The sequence below is a fragment of the Amblyomma mixtum genome, chromosome 1, assembly GCF_055824585.1.
Source record: "Amblyomma mixtum isolate Tamu chromosome 1, ASM5582458v1, whole genome shotgun sequence".
In the NCBI taxonomy this organism is placed as follows: domain Eukaryota; kingdom Metazoa; phylum Arthropoda; class Arachnida; order Ixodida; family Ixodidae; genus Amblyomma; species Amblyomma mixtum.
The window spans coordinates 93,889,171-93,911,197 of record NC_143012.1 but is presented as its reverse complement, the minus strand read 5'-3'; the positions used below and the strand labels follow the sequence as shown (position 1 = coordinate 93,911,197).

The window sequence follows — 22,027 nt, the reverse complement described above, 5'->3', positions numbered from 1 at the left end:
ACCAGGAGAGAAGGATGCGTTCACAAGAAGTACATAGGACGACGCTGAAAAAACAACTAAACTTACTTGATGAAAATTTTCTTGTGCGCACATGCGCTTAAGGAGCGACAACGCCTAGAAAGAAAAAAATGATAGTTCAGGTGCTGATATCTTGCACGTGACAAACTACGTCCCGATCAAGTTGTGTTATTTTGCAGTTGTGATTACAGCGTTGTCCTGTCTGCTCCTTCCTGTGAACGCGTGGTGGTTTTGTCCATGGCTGTACATACGTCAGTGTGCGGGAAGCCTGAATGGCGTTACCATCTTATCCGCTGGCGCTACCATCAGCGGAAAACAGTCTAAGAGCACACGAATGGCTCAACAGATGCTTTATTCCTACACCTCCTGTGTTCTCGGCGTGCCGTGCCTGTTGCCGCGAAGCAGAATATAGTTCTCTAACAGGGTGGGGCATCCGCGTTGTTCTCTGCGCAGTCCACGGTGGAGATCAGCAGCAACCTGCTGGAGGACTACCAGCGCGACTCGTGGCTGGAGCTTCCCCCCGGAGAACGGCGTCACGTGGCCGGAGCCCTGCTCCAGGCGCTGGACAACTCCACCTGGCTGCTGGCCGACACCAGGAACGCCGCCTTCCGCTTCTCCAGGGCGCACGGGAACGTCCGTGAGTACCCCTGCCTTCTTCTTTCTCTTGTTGTACGCTTGCGAATGGCGGCTGAGATGAAGTTTCTCGGCCACTGGCCACGGCGATCGTCGGCGGTGAAGGCCTCCAAGGCACTGCTCCGCTTCTTGCGAACTTCTGGACGGCATGATAGACTGTGACAACGTTGAAATTCGGGCTTGTTGGTTCATACTTCGGAGCAATAGGGCAAACAGGACAAGGGACCAAGGACGAGTAGACACACACAGACACAATAACGCTGTGTGTGTCTACTCGTTCTTGTTCCTTGTCCTGTTTGCGCTATTTCTCCGAAGATAGACTGTGACTTAACGAACACTAACTTTCCACGTGACTTCAATTTTCTGCTACTCTCCTTTTCTATTTCATTTTTTTTATACCCTCGCCCCCTTTCGCCCCTTGTAGGGTAGCAAACCGATTATTCTTCAAGTTAAACCCTTTGCTTTTCCTCTTCTACCTCCTCCTCCTCTTACGAATGGTGGCTCAGATGATGACTCGCTAATTGGGAAGCGGAAAAAGATAGTTGTCAAGTCCCAGCATCGGATCCACCCTTTGCCCTCAGTTAGAGAGATTTAGCATGGCGTATATCGGCATCGCAACGGCTTGCGAGGGCGTACAGCGAGCCGCCACCCTCATAAAAATGGTCTATAGACATTCTATAGACTTCCTATAGACTTCATATAGACTCTATTGCCTCCCTGTAGATATTTCTTTTTGTCTGTTTATAGTTTGTAGACAAAAGTCTGCTAAAATCGGTTTATTCCTTTATAGGGGTTTAACGTCCCAAAGCGACTAAGGCTATGAGAGACGCCGTAGTGGAGGGCTCCGGAAATTTCGACCACCTGGGGTTCTTTGACGTGCACTGACATCGCACAGTACAAAAGTCGCCTAAAAGTGTATGCCCATAAATCCATAGACTGTCTATTACATTTGTATTACCTATAGACTGTTCTCTTGAATTTATCTATAGAGAGTCTATATACTTGATAGACAGAAGTCTATGGGCAGTCTATAGACTGTCTAAAAAATTTGTAAGGGGTGCATTGAGTGTGCTCAGATGTCGAGGCGTCAAATGCTTCCCTAGTTTGGTCTGCGCCTGGCGCCTTGGGGCCATCTGCGTATCCCCGTTGGCGGCTCACAGTAGGCAGTAGTAGCGCTGGCAATATGCGCCGTGCTAAAACTCTCCAATGTCTCTGCGCCTCGCGCAACAGACTGTCCCTCACGCACTCGATAGAAATGCGTCAGAGTCTTAAGACATGCCTTTTCGGTTTGTATTGGCGCCATGAAGTTTGTCGATTGGCTGTTTTAAACACGGCCCTAGCGCACCCACAGTTGTGCAGAAAATTAATATATCAGTGATCGAACGAGGAAAGCAGCGCATGTTCATTGCTGACGCTGCGGCGTGCTGCTCCGCCTCCGACGTGTTCACCGCAGTACGTCATGCTGTGCAATAGAGAGAGACAGAGAGAGAGAGAAAAGGACGGAAAGGCAGGGAGGTTAACCAGGCGATGACCAGTTGGCTACCCTACACTTGGGGAAGGGAACAAAGGGGGAAAAAGGAAAAAGAGAGGCAATGAGATGAGTTTTATCCGTTGCAAAAAGCAACGGATAGCCAAGAGCTTGAAGGAATGTAAGTGCACGCAACGGAAGCCCTCGGAGGGAGGCACAGCAAACAACTGACCGCTGCTCGCGCACCGTTCCTGCCCCGAGATGACTGCGAGCATCGTTTGCCCGTGGGTCAAGCTTGGCGCCCGCCAGTCGCTGCCCCGAGGCGTTCCGGTCGCTGCGTCGTGGGGCTCTGCGGGCGCAGGGCGGACAGGGAGGAGTACCTCGAAGTTTGCCCGACTGGGGGGGGGGGGAACAGTGCGGTGGACAGGTCAAACATCCTGTCGGCGGGAAGCCGGGACGTGGCGCCAACGATAAGGGCCGCCAGGGTCCCCCAGGGAACGCCGGGCCCTCCTGTAGGAGCAGCGGGAAGACGAACGCGTTTCGTGGCCGAGTGGGGGGAAGTCCGGGCTGGGACGCAGTACTGGGCGCTCTAGGTGGTTGCGCAGTTCCCAGTAACCGCGTTGAGTGGGGAAGAAGGCTGGGGAAAAGGCGGAGCAGCAGGACCGACTCCTGAGTGCCTGGAACTGCGGACGCGATGGGGAGCTGAAAACGAGTCGAAACATTAGGACTAATTTCTGGGCGAGTTGGTGCATATCGATCTTGTAGGGAGTTTAAGCGCGAACAACACACACCGACCACGAGAATGACCGCACGCACGCACGCACGCACGCACACGCACGCGCGCGCACACACACACACACACACACACACACGCACGCACACACACACACACACACACACACACACACACACACACACACACACACACACACACACGTCGTTGTGTTCGCCGTTGTGGTACCACGTGACCAGAAGAGGGTGTAACGGCTGCTACGTCGTTGGTTCCTCCTCTAGTTTCGCCGGCGTTCGCCGGACCGAATGTGTAAACTCTCCGGCGGCACCGTCAAGCCGCTTCCGATCATCCTGTCGGTATAGCTTGCCGAGAAGGTGTTGAAGAGAAGTTTATTGGACCCATAATTCATACAAAGAGACCACAGTCCCTCACAAAGACAAAAACAACAAGGCAGCGACTAGTGTCGCTCGGTGCAAACAAGCTATGAAACAAGTACACGACGGCGACTGCTGTCGCCGTTCACACAAAACCATTCGCAGCACAGAATGTTCAAAGGGTCCATAATGTCCAAGCATCGTGGGGGGAAGCACGCTCACTAAATACGATGAACGCGCACCACACACTCAATACGGCAGGAGCCGCACCGTGGCGACGACGGAGCGGGTACTACACAGGATGCGAGCTAAACGGAGGAGCAACAGAGGCTAGACCTGCGGGGAACACATGTGCGACTACTTCGCCGACGCGCCGCACCGATCGTCGCGTGCGATCTGCCATCCCACTGCAAGCAGGGACACACGGAGCGGTGAGCATCGCTGCGCCGCTCTACCCAAGCTCCGCCCACAACCGCTGTCACACTTCGCCGCCGTGCAGCGGTGCCTCAGCGCTGCTTGTGATCGTGTACAAATATCCCAAGAAAATACAAGATTGCCTTGTTATCAGAAAGTCTGCTCGAGCAGCGACAAAGCATGCCTGCTTATGTTGCGAGCTTTCGGCAACGGCACCGCTCGCGGGCGCTCTGGGCGACGAGCTCTGCTACTGCCTGACTGCCGTGGTCGTCGCTAGGCCTATAGCCTCTTTCGTATCGAAGCCGCAGCGGCCGGCGCTTCGGATGTCGCCTGAGCTATAATAAAAGGCCTACTCCACACATCGCTCCACTGTCAACAGCATGATCTCACAATAAAGTAATAATATGGTCAATTTCCGCGACGCCTTCGGCAGCGAAGCGAGCGGGCGCCAGGCGAGCCGGCCAGCGGCAGCTGCGAAGCGGTTGTGGAAAGAAGTTTGCTTGTATCGCAGTCGTTACCTTTAGCAGCAGCTCAGTATTGGTCAGCGATCCTCAAAAATGACATATTCTTTCACATTTCTCATCCCAGGGTTTATTATTTAAGTCAAGAACACACTTTAGCTCGTTTTTATGACACCGGCAGACGGGATGGCTCGGCCCCGAGCGCCCTGAGCATCGCGCTCTACGTCATCATGACGCTGCCGCTCTCTGCGCTCGCATTGGCTCCTGCTTCCCGTCGTTGCGTTTGTCGCATGCGGCTCGTCGTTGGCATCCAGCAGGTTGGACGCATGCGACGAGCTGCGTTCGGTCGTTGCGACGACGGTCGCAACGACGCGCCGCAGCGAATCGCACGCACTTTTCGCACATGTCGCTGCCGCTGCTGTGTCTTCAACGACGGCTTCGTCTGTTCGTGAGACTGAGACATCGAAATCTCAGTCTAAAGCAGGGAACACATGTGCGACAACTTCGCCGACGCGCCGCACCGATCGTCGCGTGCGATCTGCCATCCCACTGCAAGCAGGGACACACGGAGCGGTGAGCATCGCTGCGCCGCTCTACCCAAGCTCCGCCCTCAACCGCTGTCAAGCAGGGAACACATGTGCGACAACTTCGCCGACGCGCCGCACCGATTGTCGCGTGCGATCTGCCATCCCACTGCAAGCAGGGACACACGGAGCGGTGAGCATCGCTGCGCCGCTCTACCCAAGCTCCGCCCACAACCGCTGTCACACTCCGCCGCCGTGCAGCGGTGCCTCAGCGCTGCTTGTGATCGTGTACAAATATCCCAAGAAAATACAAGATTGCCTTGTTATCAGAAAGTCTGCTCGAGCAGCGACAAAGCATGCCTGCTTATGTTGCGAGCTTTCGGCAACGGCACCGCTCGCGGGCGCTCTGGGCGACGAGCTCTGCTACTGCCTGGCTGCCGTGGTCGTCGCTAGGCCTATAGCCTCTTTCGTATCGAAGCCGTAGCGGCCGGCGCTTCGGAAGTCGCCTGAGCTATAATAAAAGGCCTACTCCAGACATCGCTCTACTGTCAACAGCATGATCTCACAATAAAGTAATAATATGGTCAATTTCCGCGACGCCTTCGGCAGCGAAGCGAGCGGGCGCCAGGCGAGCCGGCCAGCGGCAGCTGCGAAGCGGTTGAGGAAAGAAGTTTGCTTGTATCGCAGTCGTTACCTTTAGCAGCAGCTCAGTATTGGTCAGCGATCCTCAAAAATGACATATTCTTTCACATTTCTCATCCCAGGGTTTATTATTTAAGTCAAGAACACACTTTAGCTCGTTTTTATGACACCGGCAGACGGGATGGCTCGGCCCCGAGCGCCCTGAGCATCGCGCTCTACGTCATCATGACGCTGCCGCTCTCTGCGCTCGCATTGGCTCCTGCTTCCCGTCGTTGCGTTTGTCGCATGCGGCTCGTCGTTCGCATCCAGCAGGTTGGACGCATGCGACGAGCTGCGTTCGGTCGTTGCGACGACGGTCGCAACGACGCGCCGCAGCGAATCGCACGCACTTTTCGCACATGTGTCCCCGCCTCACACTTCGCCGCCGTGCAGCGGTGCCTCAGCGCTGCTTGTGATCGTGTACAAATATCCCAAGAAAATACAAGATTGCCTTGTTATCAGAAAGTCTGCTCGAGCAGCGACAAAGCATGCCTGCTTATGTTGCGAGCTTTCGGCAACGGCACCGCTCGCGGGCGCTCTGGGCGACGAGCTCTGCTACTGCCTGGCTGCCGTGGTCGTCGCTAGGCCTATAGCCTCTTTCGTATCGAAGCCGCAGCGACCGGCGCTTCGGAAGTCGCCTGAGCTATAATAAAAGGCCTACTCCACACATCGCTCCACTGTCAACAGCATGATCTCACAATAAAGTAATAATATGGTCAATTTCCGCGACGCCTTCGGCAGCGAAGCGAGCGGGCGCCAGGCGAGCCGGCCAGCGGCAGCTGCGAAGCGGTTGTGGAAAGAAGTTTGCTTGTATCGCAGTCGTTACCTTTAGCAGCAGCTCAGTATTGGTCAGCGATCCTCAAAAATGACATATTCTTTCACATTTCTCATCCCAGGGTTTATTATTTAAGTCAAGAACACACTTTAGCTCGTTTTTATGACACCGGCAGACGGGATGGCTCGGCCCCGAGCGCCCTGAGCATCGCGCTCTACGTCATCATGACGCTGCCGCTCTCTGCGCTCGCATTGGCTCCTGCTTCCCGTCGTTGCGTTTGTCGCATGCGGCTCGTCGTTGGCATCCAGCAGGTTGGACGCATGCGACGAGCTGCGTTCGGTCGTTGCGACGACGGTCGCAACGACGCGCCGCAGCGAATCGCACGCACTTTTCGCACATGTGTCCCCGCCTTAACCGGCGTTGCTTTCCCTCTGTATATCTAGGTTTAGAGCGGTTGAAGCTCACCAAATTATTTATCAGCGGGACCATTGCCACTGCATTTGAGATCGAACCTTTAAATGCCCTTTCTTTTTTACTGCAATGAGCGGTTTTGCTGAGACAGGCGTTCGTGCGGTCGCGTGCCCAGCTGCCGTACAACTCTCTGCCAGAGCGAGCCGAGACCTTCTGGCGCATTCGCCTAAGGACGCCGCGGTGGTCGCCTGTTCAGCGTGCCGTTTGTGTTTGCTCGAGACGCCTCCGCACGGAGCGAGCGCAAACGTTATTTTCCGTTCTTCGCCATTTCACTCTTTGGTAGAATTCCGTCGCTCGGGCCTCGCTGCCGTCGCTGCTGCTTTCGCGTTTTCTTCCGCTCCCAGGGTAGTATTTTCTTAATATTTTTTCGGCTGGATGTGTTTCGGCCCATCGGAGATGAAAGGGTCCGGAATTGAAGACGCGTCTGGGGCTTGGTTTCCGCATCTTCGCGTTATGGTCTCTCCTGCCATCTTTTTTTTTTTTTTTTGTTTGATGTGGGTGGCGGAAGCGCGGTCGGAAAAACGAAGCGTCGGATTGGCCTGTTGGGTCGCTAGCTTTGTTTGCTTCCGCTGGCTACCTTTGGCGCGGCTTTCTTTTGGGGTCTTCTTTTCGTGCCCTTTTCCGTTGCAGCCGCATCTACAGTTTACCCGGCGGAGCGCTTGTATTGCTTATCTTTTTTTTCTCCCGGGAGCTCTTCTCTTGCTTCGCGGTTTATTTTTTTTTTGTTTCTGGACGCCATTCTGCGCTCTCGACAGTTACCGTGTGTTTTTTTTTACAGGACGGAAGGCAAGAGCGGGCGAAACAGTGTCCTGCACTCGTGTTTGTTTGCCGATGGCTCAGTGCTTCTCGCACCTTTCCGCTTCCTCGCTTCGTTTCGTGCGCATTGTAAACCTTTTCGAAAACACTTCTCTCTCTCTCTCTCTCTCTCTCTCTCTCTCAGTGTCGCGTGCGAAAAGCTGCGCCTTACTTTCATCGCTGATGAATCCGGCCTTTTGTCTTTTGATGTCTTCGTTGTGTTTACCAGAAGCTCACCTAACGCCATTTCCAGCACATCTTAAAACTGCCATTCGTATCATAAGAGCACCATTGCGTTCTCTATGGCTCGGGCTGTTTTGCTGACTTCTACTGATGAAACAACACTTTAATTCAGAATTCGTTACAGCTGGCGTTAGTACACTCATGGCAGAATCCTTGGAGCCCCTCGAACATTCAGGCACAACAAACATGAAAGGAAGCTGCTTATTTGCTCGGAGTCAACATTTCCCCTATTTGAGTGAGGAGCATGCCATTTGCTTTCCTCTATCCGGTTTCCCCTTCAATGCATTTTGCCCATGAGGCTTTGTAAAGGCTGATGCTGAAGTAAAATCGATTCTGGTTCTTGGGCTTGTGTCGGAGTTCCCTTCCGTATTTCTTATACTACCTGTACAAACCGGCCCGATCCGGCTCCCGTCGCTTTGGTTCGTCCTGATAGCCCGGTGTGCGATGACCAACGCTCCGGCCTTTCACGGACCGTCAGAACGCGCGAACAGCGTCCATTCGCAAGCGTGAGCTTCAGCGTTATTCACTTCTGTGGCAGTACTGACTCTTAGAATAGGGAGACCTTATCGGTTAGGGGGAGAGGGGAACTGTGAGGCCTCATTGCGCATGCGTAGAATTATAACCCAAGGCGCGTTATTGTCCTGCGCCTGCACATTTTTGGCTCGCTCATCCCCTGTTCCCTTAAAGGATAGTATCCCCCTATTCTTAAAGTCTCTAGTAAGTATGAGAGGCAGTGCGTCCAGCTACCGGCGAACCGACCAGTCTCACCTCGTTCTCAGCCCGAGGGCCGTGCAAGCGCTGGGCATCTTCACTGGCGTCTTCGCGAAAGGACGCTGACCTCGGCGCACGTTGCGTACTTTACATGGGAAATACCTCCCTAAAATGCAACGGCGTCGCGTGTTTGCTATTCTCGTGTTTTCTCGCAACTCTTCGTTGCCTGCGCTGCGTCCAAGTGTGAGTGCACTGCGCTGGCTCTACACGGCCTCCGAGGCAGAAGGTTGGAAGGGTGGTGGGGAAGGACAACAAAAAAAATGAAAGATCTACAAAATGAGGAAATAAAAGGAAAGCGGAAGATGAGAGAGAGAGAGAAGGAGTACCTTTACGTTGGAAGTATGGCTCGTCCGACCGCTATATGGGCTCTCCCTTACCGGGCGCTAATGAAAATTCCGGCTCTCCGTAAATTGGATCCCCTGCGTCCGCTGCCGCCTCGCACTACGGCTTGGCCTCCGGACAGGAAAGGGTTCGGGGGCATCCTCCCGTTTCTGGCCGGAAAGGGAAGTGTGGGGAAGAGGGGCAGTCGTCCTATCTCGGCCTTCGCGTCTCACCTTCCCAACCCCCCCCCCCCCCCACCCCCGCCTCGGATTCACTCTTTCCTGATTATTTCGCTGTCTTCTCTGTAGGTGTACTCATGGCAGCACCACCGCTCGTTTCCCTCTTTTTCTTCCCCTTTCCTTTCATCATCATTTGCTTTGCGTTCCCTCTGCCCTAACACACTCATCTTGTTCTTCTTCTTCCTTTGCTGCGTTGCTGTCTCGTCCTCCTGGCCAACTTGCGAAGTTCAAACGCGTACTGCCGACCGTGAACGTGTGCCCGGATGTAATTTGGGCACTGGATGAGGCCCCTAACCTTTCCCGCGGCTCCCCCTTTTTGTGTGCTTGTTCCTCAATGCCCGCCGGGAATGAGCCCTCACCCCCCCCCCCCCCCCCCCCTCACCCGTCCCTCACGAGAGAGGCGTCTGACACCTCTCTTCGTGCTGTTGAATCGGCCCTGCTCGTTTGGTGTCATTCGAAGCGCGTCTTCCTTCTGGCGAAGAAGCTAAAGGGATTGGGTCATTGCGTAACGTTACGATGGACGTAATGTATGCGCCTGTCTTACACCGATCACGCGGTATAGGGATGACCGTGGAAGAGTTCTGTTCATTTCGTTTGCGTCCTTCTTCATGCGCTTGTGTCTTTCCCGTGCTGTAATGTAAATAAGCATTTCCCTGATCCCTATCGCTATTTTGGCATCGGCTCTCGCATTGAGGCCCATGGCGACGGGAATCGTTTTAAGTTAGGCACGTAAAAGCTATAAGGAGCCTCGGAGCCCGCAACGTTGCCTTGCCATTCAGTCCCCTGCACTCTGAACACAAATGCACCTATATGGGAGTAAAAAGGCAGTAAAGTTGTCCTCTAGCGCACACCCCTTCTTTAAAAGGAGTGTGCTAGAGGACAACTTTACTCACTTTTTACTCATTATCTGTTTGGAGTCTAATTACACTGCTCCGTTAAGGAGTCCTCTGCTAATGATGCGCGGTGCTCTTGTTGCCGAAGCCCTGCTAATCTTACGTTCGCCACTTTTTACCGGCTCATCCATTCCTGCGTCGAAATCCTCATCACCACACTGTAAACATACACTCTCCCTCCCTCGATGCTTTCATGGTGATTTATTGTTCAGCGATTGCTATGGGTGTTACTCCCGAAAAGCATGCTCCCAAACATGCTGTACCAACTCGCTCGAATGTCAGTTCCGCTAGGCTCTATCTTCGCAGTGAGGTCTTCTCCATAAGCCTCAACCTATACAATATGCGATTATCTGCGCGAATCCTGTGTGCATATTTTTCATTTCGCTCACCAATGACTATCAGCTTAGTGAGCCCAAGCTCGGGTTAAAGAGGGGGTCTCTGGCTCACGGCGGGGTTCTTCTCCCTTACCCCGTGCGCAGTGGTTTCCGTGCGCCTGGTGGAGACGTGGGCGGCCTCCGAGATCCGCTTCCCCGTGCACGAGGACGTGCACGGCACGGTCTGGATGCGCATGCAGGACACGCTCGTGTTCCCGCCCCAGGCGCTGCTTGGAAGCGCCCGAAACGGTTAGTACGCCTCCCTGTTACTGTACTGTCAACAGCAGCGACTACCACAACCGCTGCTGATCGCAAATAAATAGCTTTACTTGGAATTCTACACGCGGTCAAATCTTCTAAACCGGCGTGATTTTTGCATCCGTAATTGCACGTCGTAAAAGGCTTCTCTCGGCTTAACCATTGACATGCTCATGCCGTGATTTGGCGTGTGTGGAGTCATTTGGTGGCCCATTTTTTTTTCATATTACGCTTGAGTGGAGTAATTGCCTGATTAAATCAAGATTGTCAGTAATCTTCATCGTCTGCGGCTACGAAGAACCAAAACAAGGTGTAGGCGGGAGGGGGGGGGGGGGGGGCGGATATGTAGGAATGGTCCTGGCGTCGCAATCGCTGTTACTCTGGGTAAACTATTTGTCTAACATGCGCGGAGAGGTAGTTTACCCAGAGGAGGAAGCGACAGGAACCAGGACCACTGCTTCGTGTGCCGCTTGGTTTGGCTCTTCGTAGTCGCAGACGATGCGGATTTCTGATAATTTTGATCCAATGAGGCAAGTAGTCCACTCAAACATAATTTGAAAAAAAAAAAGGACCACCAAATGTCACCACACGCATCAAATTACGGCGTGAATATGCCAACGATTTAGCCGAGAGAAGCCTCTGTCAAGGTGCAATTAGGGATGCAAAAATCATACCAGTTAAAGACTCGGCCGGGTGTATCTAATTCGACCTCTCGCGCATAATACGTGTTGCTCGCAGCATGTTTCATGCTTCTACTGCTTCGTTCGCTGAACGGCACCCCGTGCATTCGCAGGCGTGGTGAAGCTGGTGTTCATGGCGTACCGCAACATCGAGGACTTCCTGGGGCCCGAGCTGGCGGCGTCCGGCGAGGCCTCCTCGGAGCGGCTCATCAACTCGCGCGTCATCGCCGCCTCGGTGAACAGCCGGCACCTGATGAAGCTGCACCAGCCGGTGCTCATCACCTTCCAGCACCGAGAGGTGGGTGTCTCAACCTGGCCTTCGCTCTTGACAATTAAGGGAGCTGCATTGTTATCCAGTCTATTGGGCAGAGCATCTGTCAGGCCGGCAGGGGTTTATTTATTTATTTGTACCTCACAGGTCCCGAAGAGCATTTGGTGAGGGAGGCATATCAAAAAAGGAATATGAAGAAATAATAAACCATAGGAACGGTTCAACGAACGCGGTACAAGGGAACTACAGGAAAGGAATACGAAGATGATACAAAACGGAGTTAACAGTAAACGCGAAAATAGAAAATAAAAAAGAGCGAAACATGAATATGAGAAAAAGAGTGGTAACCAGGGGTTACAGAAGCAGTGGTACATCAGAAAACGTTAAGAGCAAAAGAAACTGTAGTACATTTCGAACAATAGTAGGGCGATCAATGTATACATAGATGTTTTTAAACTCTCCAGGATCAGTGAAAGAGATTATGTGGTCAGGAAGATCATTCCAGAGCTTAGTTGGTGTAGGCAATGCAGTTGGGCAGTCGTTATAGGTAGTACGAGGTAGCAGCGCATAGCGTCTGGAAGGAAGCGCGGCTCGGCCAGTTTCGGGAAATTAATGTTTCAATGAGAAAGCATTATATGCCTCATGCGAAGGACACCCCGTCACCAGAAGCCATCCGCAAGCTGTGTCCGCAAATTTTGTCCTCAGGAAGTGGTACCTCTCACGTGACCTCACTCGAAAAAAGAAATTCGCTGGCACTGGGGTTCGAACCAAGCACTCTGCGTGCCAGGTGGCCACGCAACGCATATATGGTCTCGTACATCGTTTCCTCCCCACTTGTGTCGCAGGTGGAGAACGTCACCAACCCGAGATGCGTGTTCTGGAGCTTCGACGACGAGTGAGTGCCCCTACCTTTGCGCGTCTGTCTGCTCGTGCTTTTCTTCGTAGCCGACGTGGCTGACTGTCTCGCTGCCTCTGTCGCAGGGACTGGCTCACCGAGGGCTGCTGGCTCAAGGAGACCAACGACACGCACAGCGTCTGCGCCTGCAACCACCTCACCAACTTCGCGCTCGCCATGGACCGCAGGGCGCCCGAGGTGAGCGCACTCGCGCCATGCTTGTTGTCGGTGCCCCGTGGCAACGCGTTCGAAAGCACGGAGCTTCTACTATCTCTCAGTCTGAGCTATCTGCACGCCGTCCGTCCTCGCTTTAAGCCGTTACTGCTTTAGTAACTGTCGCTAGTTAGTTAGGCAGGGCTCTTCGTAATGCTGAAGCAATGAGATTGCATTATCCCGGTAAGCCGCCTCGATGGTTACGGCGTTGGCCTATTGAGCGCGATGATTCCGGATCAGATACGGGCCGCGTTTCGGTGGAGGCGAAACGCAAGAGGCGCCCGTGTGCTGTGCGATGTCAGTGCTCGTTTAAGATCCCTCAGGTGGTCGAAATTATTGCGGAGCCCTCCGCTATCCTCTACGCTGCAGAGAACCCACAATCACGCGCGAAAGTTGGCGAGCCGTTCCCGGCGACTTTTTCATGCTCGCACCCTCCTCTGTCGCGCCGCTCCTGCGTATACCAATTCAGAGGTGGCTATTGGTTAGGTTCTTTCAGACGTCAGGCAGCTACCATGGCCGCATCCAATAAGCGGCTTAGCTCCGGCGAGTCAGGAAGCTCCGCCCCCGGAAGTTGGGCCGGCGGAAGAGCGCCGACTTTCCAGCGTGCAAAAAGTGACTAGATAGGGAGAGGGGAGGAAACGTCGAAATTCAGACTTTAACCGCGCATAACTTTGCTTCTACAAAGCGCATCCAAAAAAATTTTTGCTCGAGGATATTCGGAGAAGCGGCATCGTTTAACATCGCAGGCATATCGCAAAATTATTAGTGCCCCTTTCAGAGCCCCTTTAAGGCGGAGCCTAAGTGCCTCCTCCAATTTTTATTATCATCCTGTTCTGTTTATATCACTGCAGTAATAACGCACGTAGAATAGAACGCGTGTATACTAACACGTATCGCACGGGAATGTCGCAAATTCGTTCTCGGCAACTGCAGCGGAATATTCCTACGGAATATCTTAGCATTCCAACTGTCGTCATTTTCAAGACTCCACAGCAACGATATGTAACTGCCTAAAGTTTTCCCCCAGAGGTAATCGCGAGGGAACCGTGCTGGAACGCGGGCCTAAGGTGCTGGCCACGTCGCAGATTGCATAAAGCAACGGGACCCCGCTCGCGAGACTATTTCAGTCCGGCATCCCTTCCAGAGTGGAAACTCGGACTAATTAAAGGCGAAGTGTTCCGCTAGTACGTATTTTCCCTACCCAGCCTCGCTCGAGGCTGTCCCTTGCACTAGCTCTGCCTTAGCATTAAGCGGGGTGGCGGCACATGCGGTTGGTCTGCCGTGAGGTACTGCATGACCTTTCTTTTTTTTTTATCTTCCTGCAGCTGACATCCACGGAGCAAAAGCTGCAGCTGTTCGTCTACGCCTCCTTCGCAACCTGCATGATCCTCCTCATCGCCGCCGGCCTCACTCTGCAGGCCTTCAGGTTAGTGCTCTGAGCGTACTCTTCGGATTTGTAGCGCCTCTATTAAGGCGAAAGCCCCTAATGGCTCATTTTCCCGTCCGTCCGTCCGGCGTTACATCCAGCACCTGGGGTGACTCATCGATGAGCGCAGCTGCCAAAAGGTGACGTCATCTTCGTCGACAGGTGGAGCTGTCGGCGCGGCGGCGTCGTCACTCGGTGTGCAGGAGCTAGTGGAGGAGGATGGCTCCCAAGCGGTGCAGCCGTAACAAACATAGGCAGTCATTGGCAGTCGAAGTAGCGCGGCAAAGGCTTTCGCCTAGCGCACTTTAGGCTGCCAAAGTGCCCCCATAGTTTCTTACTTTCGTGCATTGCTTAAAGAATGCGGACATTCTGGATGTGAAAGGCACGTTTAGAACATGCACCAACTTCCCAGCAGTCTTCCATTTTGTGCGTTTACAGGGAGCCCCAGTAGGAACGGGGACGCTCAGTGCAGACAGGACAGCTGTTGTTACTTCTGCAGCGAAATATAAAACGCATTATGGGCATTATCTATGATGAAGGAAACTACCTAAAACAAAAGAATAAAGTGTTCTTTCGACTGATACGTACGGGTTAAAGATTGGTCAAGTGAGGATAATGCGTTCCCTTTCATGTTGAAGTTGCCTGTACATGTCTGGTAGTGGGGCGGGGCAGAGTCGTTTGCCCGCGAAAGAGTGCGTGTTGTGTGGGGGCTACGCCTCAACATACTGCGCCACCTGGGGCTGTGAAAAAAGCCCTTTATTACCAAAGATAAATAGCCCTAGCCTAGAGCAGTGGGAGGCCCTCCTGACTGACTCCGACCCGAGCACACAGCTTATGCTGGTGACGAGGGCCAAGGCAGCGGCGGCGGAGGCCAGCGGGATCCTGGAATAGGGAAGACCGACCACTGAAGCTCCACATCTATCTATCCCCAACCCCCTACTCCCTAACTCTTCCTTTTGCAAAAATAAATGTTTTTACTACAACTACTTGCCCGCTCCGTCTGTGCGAGGCAGGGAAGGCGTGTCTGAGGCTCCCCTTCTTCCCTGTGCAGGTCCCTGAAAGGTGAGAGGGTGACCATCCACAAGAACCTCTGCCTGTGCCTGCTGCTGACCGAGGCGCTGCTGGCCAGCGGACTGGGCGGCCACCCGCAGCGCGTCGTGTGCGGCGTGCTGGCGGGCTTCCTGCACTACTTCTGGCTGGCCGCCTACTTCTGGACGCTGCTCGAGGGCTTCCAGCTGTACACCGTGCTGCTCGACGTGCTGGGCACCGAGCCGCCGTCCTCCAGGCTACGATGGTCAGTGCTCGTCGCCAGGTGGCGCGGATTATGCTCGACCGTACGAACCTATAGATACGGGTTGTACGAAGGCGGGTAGGGGAAGACTAGAATCCTTGTGGCGTGAATGCGGAATAGAGAAGCTGATAGAGACATCAGAGAAATCAGAATAAGTTACCTTAGAACATAGAAAGCAGATTCGAACGGGAAAACACCGTAGGACTGAAAGTTTGAAAGCTTACGAAATAAATAAGATCGCCACTTAACTACGCGGTTAGGTGGCGCTCACAATCGCCCTGATTCGAAGGGGATGCCAGTGCATTTCATCCATCCACCGATCGCCCGTTAATCGATCAGTGCTGTTGAAGTTGAAGTTGAAAGTTTATTGAGTAATACAATAAAATTTACAATTCTATACAGCGAGAGGTCCCATGGTACAAGACCGCGGGCGGGACCTCCCATGAAAATAAATTTCAATAAGCAACATAATATAAAATACACAACACATTAATTAGCGACGAAACAGAATAAATATAGGCACATAGTGTAATATTAGTTACTGAAATATTTAAATACAAACAATGTAATGCACGATAATGTAAAATAAAACACTCACAGATGCCGCGATACATAGAATCAATAACATAACAAAAAAATCACAAATAAAGAAGGAAAAGCTTTAGTTTGACTTTGAATAAAGAAAGCGTATTAGTTTGTTTGATGTCTATGTTCAAAGAATTCCAAAATGATACGGATGAAAAATGAAGGCATTGTTTCCCGTAGTTAGTTCTGACCTTAGGTAGTAAAAAGTTATTACGCAGCGCAAAACGAGTGACGGTGTTGCTCATGATCGTGCCGGGAGAAAATATGCTTAGCGGGAGATAATGATGAAGAATCTTAAAGAATAGGATACCAAGGTTGTAAAAATAAAGGGCCGAGATAGGTAGAACGTTTAAATCTATGAACAAAACGCGGGAGGGTGACATTCGAGGGGTATTGGTTATGATGCGCATGGCTTGCTTTTGCAGTGTCTAATGAACTTACATTCCTCTCATGAGGAGGCCGTTTAACCAACTGGCCAGTGGCCCTGCAACTCAAGCGCGGCGCTGGCTTGCTAGCATTGTCTTTTTTGTTTCATTATTTCGTCTTTATTTGACGTAGAACGGTGAATTGCGCCTATGATAGCTGATAAAATTCAGTCTGTGCACCCGCATGGTGATAAACTCAAATATTGTCAGTTTCGTTTCCTTAGCATTGCTTTGACTCCTTTTCCCTTCCTTATTTTTTCTTGGTTATTGCTGAAGCCTACCACTGCAGTCTACTCGCGGAGTTGTATTTAAAGCTCGTGGGCAGAACCTGGTGTACTAAAAGACCACTGTGATTCGCTACAAATGCAGCAACGCAGAGAGAAGGGGCCGACTTGCGCTAATGCTGTCGTCTGACTCTGTCATTTCAGGTACTACCTGCTGGCGTATGGCGCGCCCGCGGTGATCGTCTGCGTGTCGGCCGGCATAAGCCCGTCCAGCTACGGGGCCCTGCCGCCGCTGGCTCCTGCAGCGTCTTCCGCGGCGGCGCTGCTGTCGCGCAAAGCGTGCTGGATCGACATGGAGGGACACCAGCTGTGGACTTTCGTCGGCCCCGCCGCCTTCTGCGCGCTGGTACGTCGGCCGACCGCACGTGCGCTTTGGCGCCACTTGTCGCCCCATTATAGATGGAACAAATAAAAAAAGGCACTACGCGCCATCTCTTGAGCACGTTTGTATACTCGTTGGTTGAGCAGCTACGACATCCGGCAATGCGTTGTCACGGTCGAGTGTCTGCGTCTTGTCGTCTGCAACGTTTTCTTAAGCAAACTTTTGCATAAATGGAGAACGGATTTTGCTCATCGTAGTGCCACCGCTGTTTCCAAGTGAGCTTTGCGGTCCTGTGCAGTGTGGAGTTTGCAAGAGGGACTGGGTGTCCACAGAGCAGAAGGCACGCATTGACTTTACCTCAATTCCCCTTCTCCGCAGCTGTGCCTGATCTTCTTGGCGATGGTGTTCTGCAAGGCCCACCGGCACGTCGAGCTTCACGCAACCCTCAAAAGCAAGGAGCAGGAGAGGATAGCCAACACGAGGTGCGTGGTTTCTTTCTTTCTTTCTTTCTTTCTTTCTTTCTTTCTTTCTTTCTTTCTTTCTTTCTTTCTTTCTTTCTTTCTTTCTTTCTCTCTTTCTTTCTTCCTCTCTTTCTTTCTTCCGCCAAGAAGAAAAGCCGCTTCTTTACGACTTGAAAAAATTGGCAGTGGCTTAGCTCTGGTTAAGCCTGGATATACAAGCGAAAAGCTGCAGTTGTGCTTTGTTTGACGTCATGGCTGTCGCAGTTCGCGCACAATGCGCTGGGAGCACCACGATAACGGCGGAGGCAAGCGCGTTATACAGCCCTCCTTCCGCATGCGTAGTAACTGTGGTAAACACGCGGCTGCAACGAAAAGTTCAAGGGTGGCGAGGAGGCGAGCGCGCAGTAGAAGCGCTGGTGAGGAGGCGGCGCACATGCTGAGCCGAAAGGTCAGGCGGCGGAGTCGCGGCGGCGGTTGTCCGACCACCTGCGCCTCTTCGTTGACGTTACTCGGTGCTGCGCACGCGCAGCTGTGGCTAATTCTGATCACGAAGCATACGCTAGATCCGGTGTTGACTAGCCTAGTGAAGCGGTTCGCTTCAAAAAATTGGCAGTGGTTTAGATCTGGTTAAGCCTGGATATACAAGCGAAAAGCTGCATTTATGCTTTGTTTGACGTCATGGCTGTCGCAGTTCGCGCACAAGGCACTGGGAGCACCACGGTAGCGGTGTAGATTTTGAGCCAACTCCCTCGCTACCACTTCTGGGTCTTCTTTTCTTCCTTCCATGGCGAATGTCTGCGTCTCTTCTACGGCCGCCGCTCACGCGTGCGTTCTCGCAACGCTTTGCGAAAGAGCCTTCTATTGGGACGGCGGCGTAGACCGCGCAGCAGCGGCAAGGGGTAAACCGGTGGCGAGGAGGAGAAGTGGCGATGGTGCGCGCGCCGCGGCGCGCGGCCTCTTTTATGTCCGCCGCCGCCGCTCGGGCGTTATCGCAACGCCTTGCGATAACGCGATAAGAACGCGATAAGAATTGCTAGCAGCGGTGAAGGGTAAACAGGTGGCGAGAAGGAGAAGGGAGGGGGTGGCGAGGAGGAGGAACGGCGCGCCGCGGCGGTGCCCAGAGGTGGCCCCGGCGAAGCGTGGTGTTGACAAGCCTAGTGAAGCTTTTCGCTTCAAAATCTTGGTCTCTTTAGCATCGATGGCGACGAAGCAACACAGCTCGTTTCGTTTTTGGACTTAACGTGTGTCACATGGTAGTGAGTCGACTTTGAGTCTATTGTTTGGCCGTTATGCTTTCTTCCCAGCATCGTGTAGTATCTGAGAAGGAAATATAAGGACTTATGGAAACTTTTGTGGAGCTTTACTAGAGGTAGCTTGTAGGCATACAGCGGCTGCGGATCGAAGTTGGTGTTGCAGCGCAAGACATGTCATCACTTCTCAAGTTAGCGAGAGAGGAAGCACGGACTTTAAGGTGGCCGGTCGTGAGGAGGCGAGCGGCGTATGAGGAGAAAGCGAGAGCGCGCGGCGACAACTTTATCGATGCTGGAGATAAGTCATGCGGTGTTCATTTATAGAATGCGCAATTCGTAAGAACTTTATCTGAGAGTTGTACGGTTACCAGTTAGGGCCGATACGAAGTACGCAGTCCCGCCGCTCGGTCACCGCTTCCACCGCGCGCCTCGCCGTAAAACCGAAACTTTGTTCTCAGTCGCTATACGGAGCGGCGAGTCAAGCCTCCCGAACGTCGGTGATCCTTGTCGGCAACATTCAAACGATTCGTCGTCTTGCGAGGGGCCGTCGGAAAATTTTGCGGGCTCGATGTCGCTGAAAAGTGCTTCAGGTAACGATAACGAGGCAAACAGCGGGAGAGCCTTTTCGCGTGCAGCTGCGACTCCAAGCTTTCCGTTCACACGAAGCGGATTACTGCCATTAGAGTGCGGCATCGGCGGCGCTGAGAACGCCGAGGGAGCCTGCCGAATTTTTATCGAATAGAACGAAGGCCTTTACGAGGCCTTCAATTCGCGCGTATTCAATCGCATTTCCTCGGGACGGTGCGTCGGATGCTCTCAGTGGTGGTGGAGAAAACATTTATTTAGAAGGGACAGGAGGTATGTTTGGATCAGCAAAGCGAGTGCGCCGTCTCCGTCGAGGAGTTTCTGACTACTCGAGCGCTGCTCGGTATTTATGGCTCGGAGTTTACGTTAGCCGAACATTGCAGCAATCCGCCTTCTTTTTTCTTCGTTTCCCGAGGCTGGGGTTCTTTTGTCTCCGCGTAATATTCGATTTTAGCGCGTATAGTGAGTGGAACTCGAGGGGGCGTTTTCACTTCTATTCCCGGCAAAAAAAAAAAAAAAAACGCATTACGTTCTAGTAAATACGGTATTTTGCCTATTGTTCTCAACGAGCCTTTTGCAAGCCTTTTTAACTTGTGCATCATCCCGATCCTTATTATGTGTTCATATTATTTCTCCTGTTCGCCGTGCCAAATAGACATAAATACCTTCCTAGTCTTCACAAGTAGTACTCTTAGTCTTCTGCGACTAGACAGGTCTCCTCAGGCTTGGTGCTAATAGGGCATTCCATAACACCCCTACAAAATGCCAGTCGTTATTTTGAGGTTCTGTTCCTTTTCCTAGAGGAGCCTGCTTTCCACTGATGCTCTCTCGAAGTGTCCTGCTATTGTAGTGGCCACACTTTGGTCACATGGTCGACTTTGTCATCAGTTACCACAGGCGCCGCTAGTGGGCAGCTGTGCGATCTCAGTGCACGTTAAGGATTCCCAGGGGGTCGAAATGATTCCGGAGCTCTCCACTACAGCACATCTTTCTCTCTTTCTTCTCTCACTCCCACCTTCCTCCCTTCCCTTACGGCGCGGTTGAGCTGTCCGCTGAGATATGTGAGACAGCTACTGCGCCATTTCTTTAAAAAAAAAAAAAGCAATTTAATTTAATTTCAGCCAATGAAAACCCTACTTCATGCGCTCGTGGCGTCCCTCTGTGCAGGTCCCTGAGCGCGCACTCGTTGCTCGTGCTGGTGTCCCTGTGCCTGGCCAGCTCGTTCGCCCAGCTGCACGTGTCGCGAGGCTCGCTGGTGCACACAAGCCTCTTCTCCGTCCTCAACATCCTCCTGGGCCTCACCGTGCTCGTCTTCTGCTGCCTCAGGAACGACAAGGTGCGTTGCTCTCCGGCTGCACTATCTCTCAGTGGCTCTGAGCACAGCTACATGCGGCCCAGATTACTGTGTCGATTATTAAGGCGGAAGCCTTTAATGGCTCATACTGTCGTCTGTTAACAAAGCGCGTCACACGCGTTTAACTCCGGAAATAAAAAAGATAGAAGAAAACCAATAATTGCTTCAGATAGAGGCGGAAAAAAATGAACCTAGAAGCCAAGTTTGATGACTGTAGATTAATTAATTTATTAATTGTAGGCAAATATGTCGAAATTGCGTCGAAATAGCGCGGACGTCGATATAGCCACGGGAACGGTGTGACGTCAGATCCACCGGAAGTCGTCACGGCATAGTGTCCTCGGCTCTCGCCTCTCAACATTTTACTTGCCAACGTGTTCACGCAACTTTTTTTAGCTGACATTACATATGTTAATCACTTCCAGGCTCGAGTACAGAAAGGCCTACGTTTATGTGTGTCTAATGTCTTTAGATGCTTTAGCCATTGAGGTTCGCAGGCTTGTGGAGTGTCTTCTTTACAGTCTCGTCATTTTGTGCACCTCTGGGGCGTATTTTTGCATATAGATTGGTTGCGTGTAGTATAAAGGCCGCTGTTATGGTGGGCCACTGTAGCTTCCCCAGTGCTCATGTTAGCAAGTGATGATAAGTAGATAAAACACGGGCACAGTTTTCACAACGGTTCTAGGACCAGTAATGTGGCCGTTGCTGTGATGTTGGTACAAGCCACATACATGTGCAGTGATTCTTGGTCAAAGTATATACTTCCTCTGAGATCGAATTAAGTTAATACCAAATATTATGTCACTGGCTGCTTGTTGGTGAAATGTTTAGGGGAATCCCCCAAGGTGGGGTAGATTTGTAATAAGGGAGTAATTACTCAAAGGCGTCCACCCAAGCGAAGCCATACGGCTACAAAGGAAAGCTAAACAGCTTTCTTAGAAACTTCGCAGTTAAAGAAAAATTCGTCCTGGTCGGGGGTTCGAACCCGGGACCACCGCTTCACCGGAGCAGTCGCTCCACCAACTGAGCTAACCGGGACGGCAAGCTTATCGTAGGGCAGGAGCGAATTGATCAATAACTCGAAGTGGGAACAGTGTTGGTCAAATGTTTAGGGGGATCCTCCAAGGTGGAGTAGATTTGTAGTAAGGAAGTAATTACTCAAAGTACTCAAAGTGAGTAATTACTCCTTTATTACTGGCTGCTTGTTCAGTGACTGCACTCTCCCCAGTGTTTCATAGCTCCCCCGTTTCCCTCTTCCCCTCTCTTCTGGGTCCGCAGGTGAAGCGTGCCCTAGGCCGGCGGGTGCCGTGGTGCCGGCTGCCGGGCTCTCGGCTGGGCGGGGCCGGCCCGGCCGGGGCAGGCCCCGGCCCGGGCGGCCAGGACCCGGCCGCGGCGGGGGGGCCCCACCCGGGTCTCTGCATGCACGCCAACGGCATGCTGATGCCCTATAGTGTGCGTAACCACTCCCCCACTCCTACTTCTTTGTCGCAAGGTATTACGCTTGTTCCTTGGTTGTTACACTGCCTCCTCAGTTGCTGG

At 52.6% G+C, this 22,027-nt stretch overlaps 1 protein-coding gene across 7 annotated transcripts in view; it reads left to right on the top strand.

Moving 5' to 3' along the window:
• LOC149367237 (latrophilin Cirl-like) overlaps window positions 1-22,027 on the top strand; it is a 412,262-nt gene that overhangs the window by 368,517 nt on the left and 21,718 nt on the right. For 5 of the 7 annotated variants that reach the window (XM_089554668.1, XM_089554655.1, XM_089554663.1 and 2 more), the window contains 11 exons: window positions 472-655; window positions 10,294-10,437; window positions 11,240-11,424; window positions 12,243-12,292; window positions 12,379-12,490; window positions 13,831-13,931; window positions 14,983-15,225; window positions 16,661-16,862; window positions 17,217-17,320; window positions 20,302-20,470; window positions 21,767-21,940. In XM_089554668.1, the coding sequence (XP_089410794.1) occupies window positions 472-655; window positions 10,294-10,437; window positions 11,240-11,424; window positions 12,243-12,292; window positions 12,379-12,490; window positions 13,831-13,931; window positions 14,983-15,225; window positions 16,661-16,862; window positions 17,217-17,320; window positions 20,302-20,470; window positions 21,767-21,940 (1,668 nt within the window). Of the gene's footprint in view, window positions 1-471; window positions 656-10,293; window positions 10,438-11,239; window positions 11,425-12,242; window positions 12,293-12,378; window positions 12,491-13,830; window positions 13,932-14,982; window positions 15,226-16,660; window positions 16,863-17,216; window positions 17,321-20,301; window positions 20,471-21,766; window positions 21,981-22,027 lie in introns of all 7 variants that reach the window. The other 2 variants (XM_089554689.1, XM_089554675.1) reach the window with 2 other exon arrangements.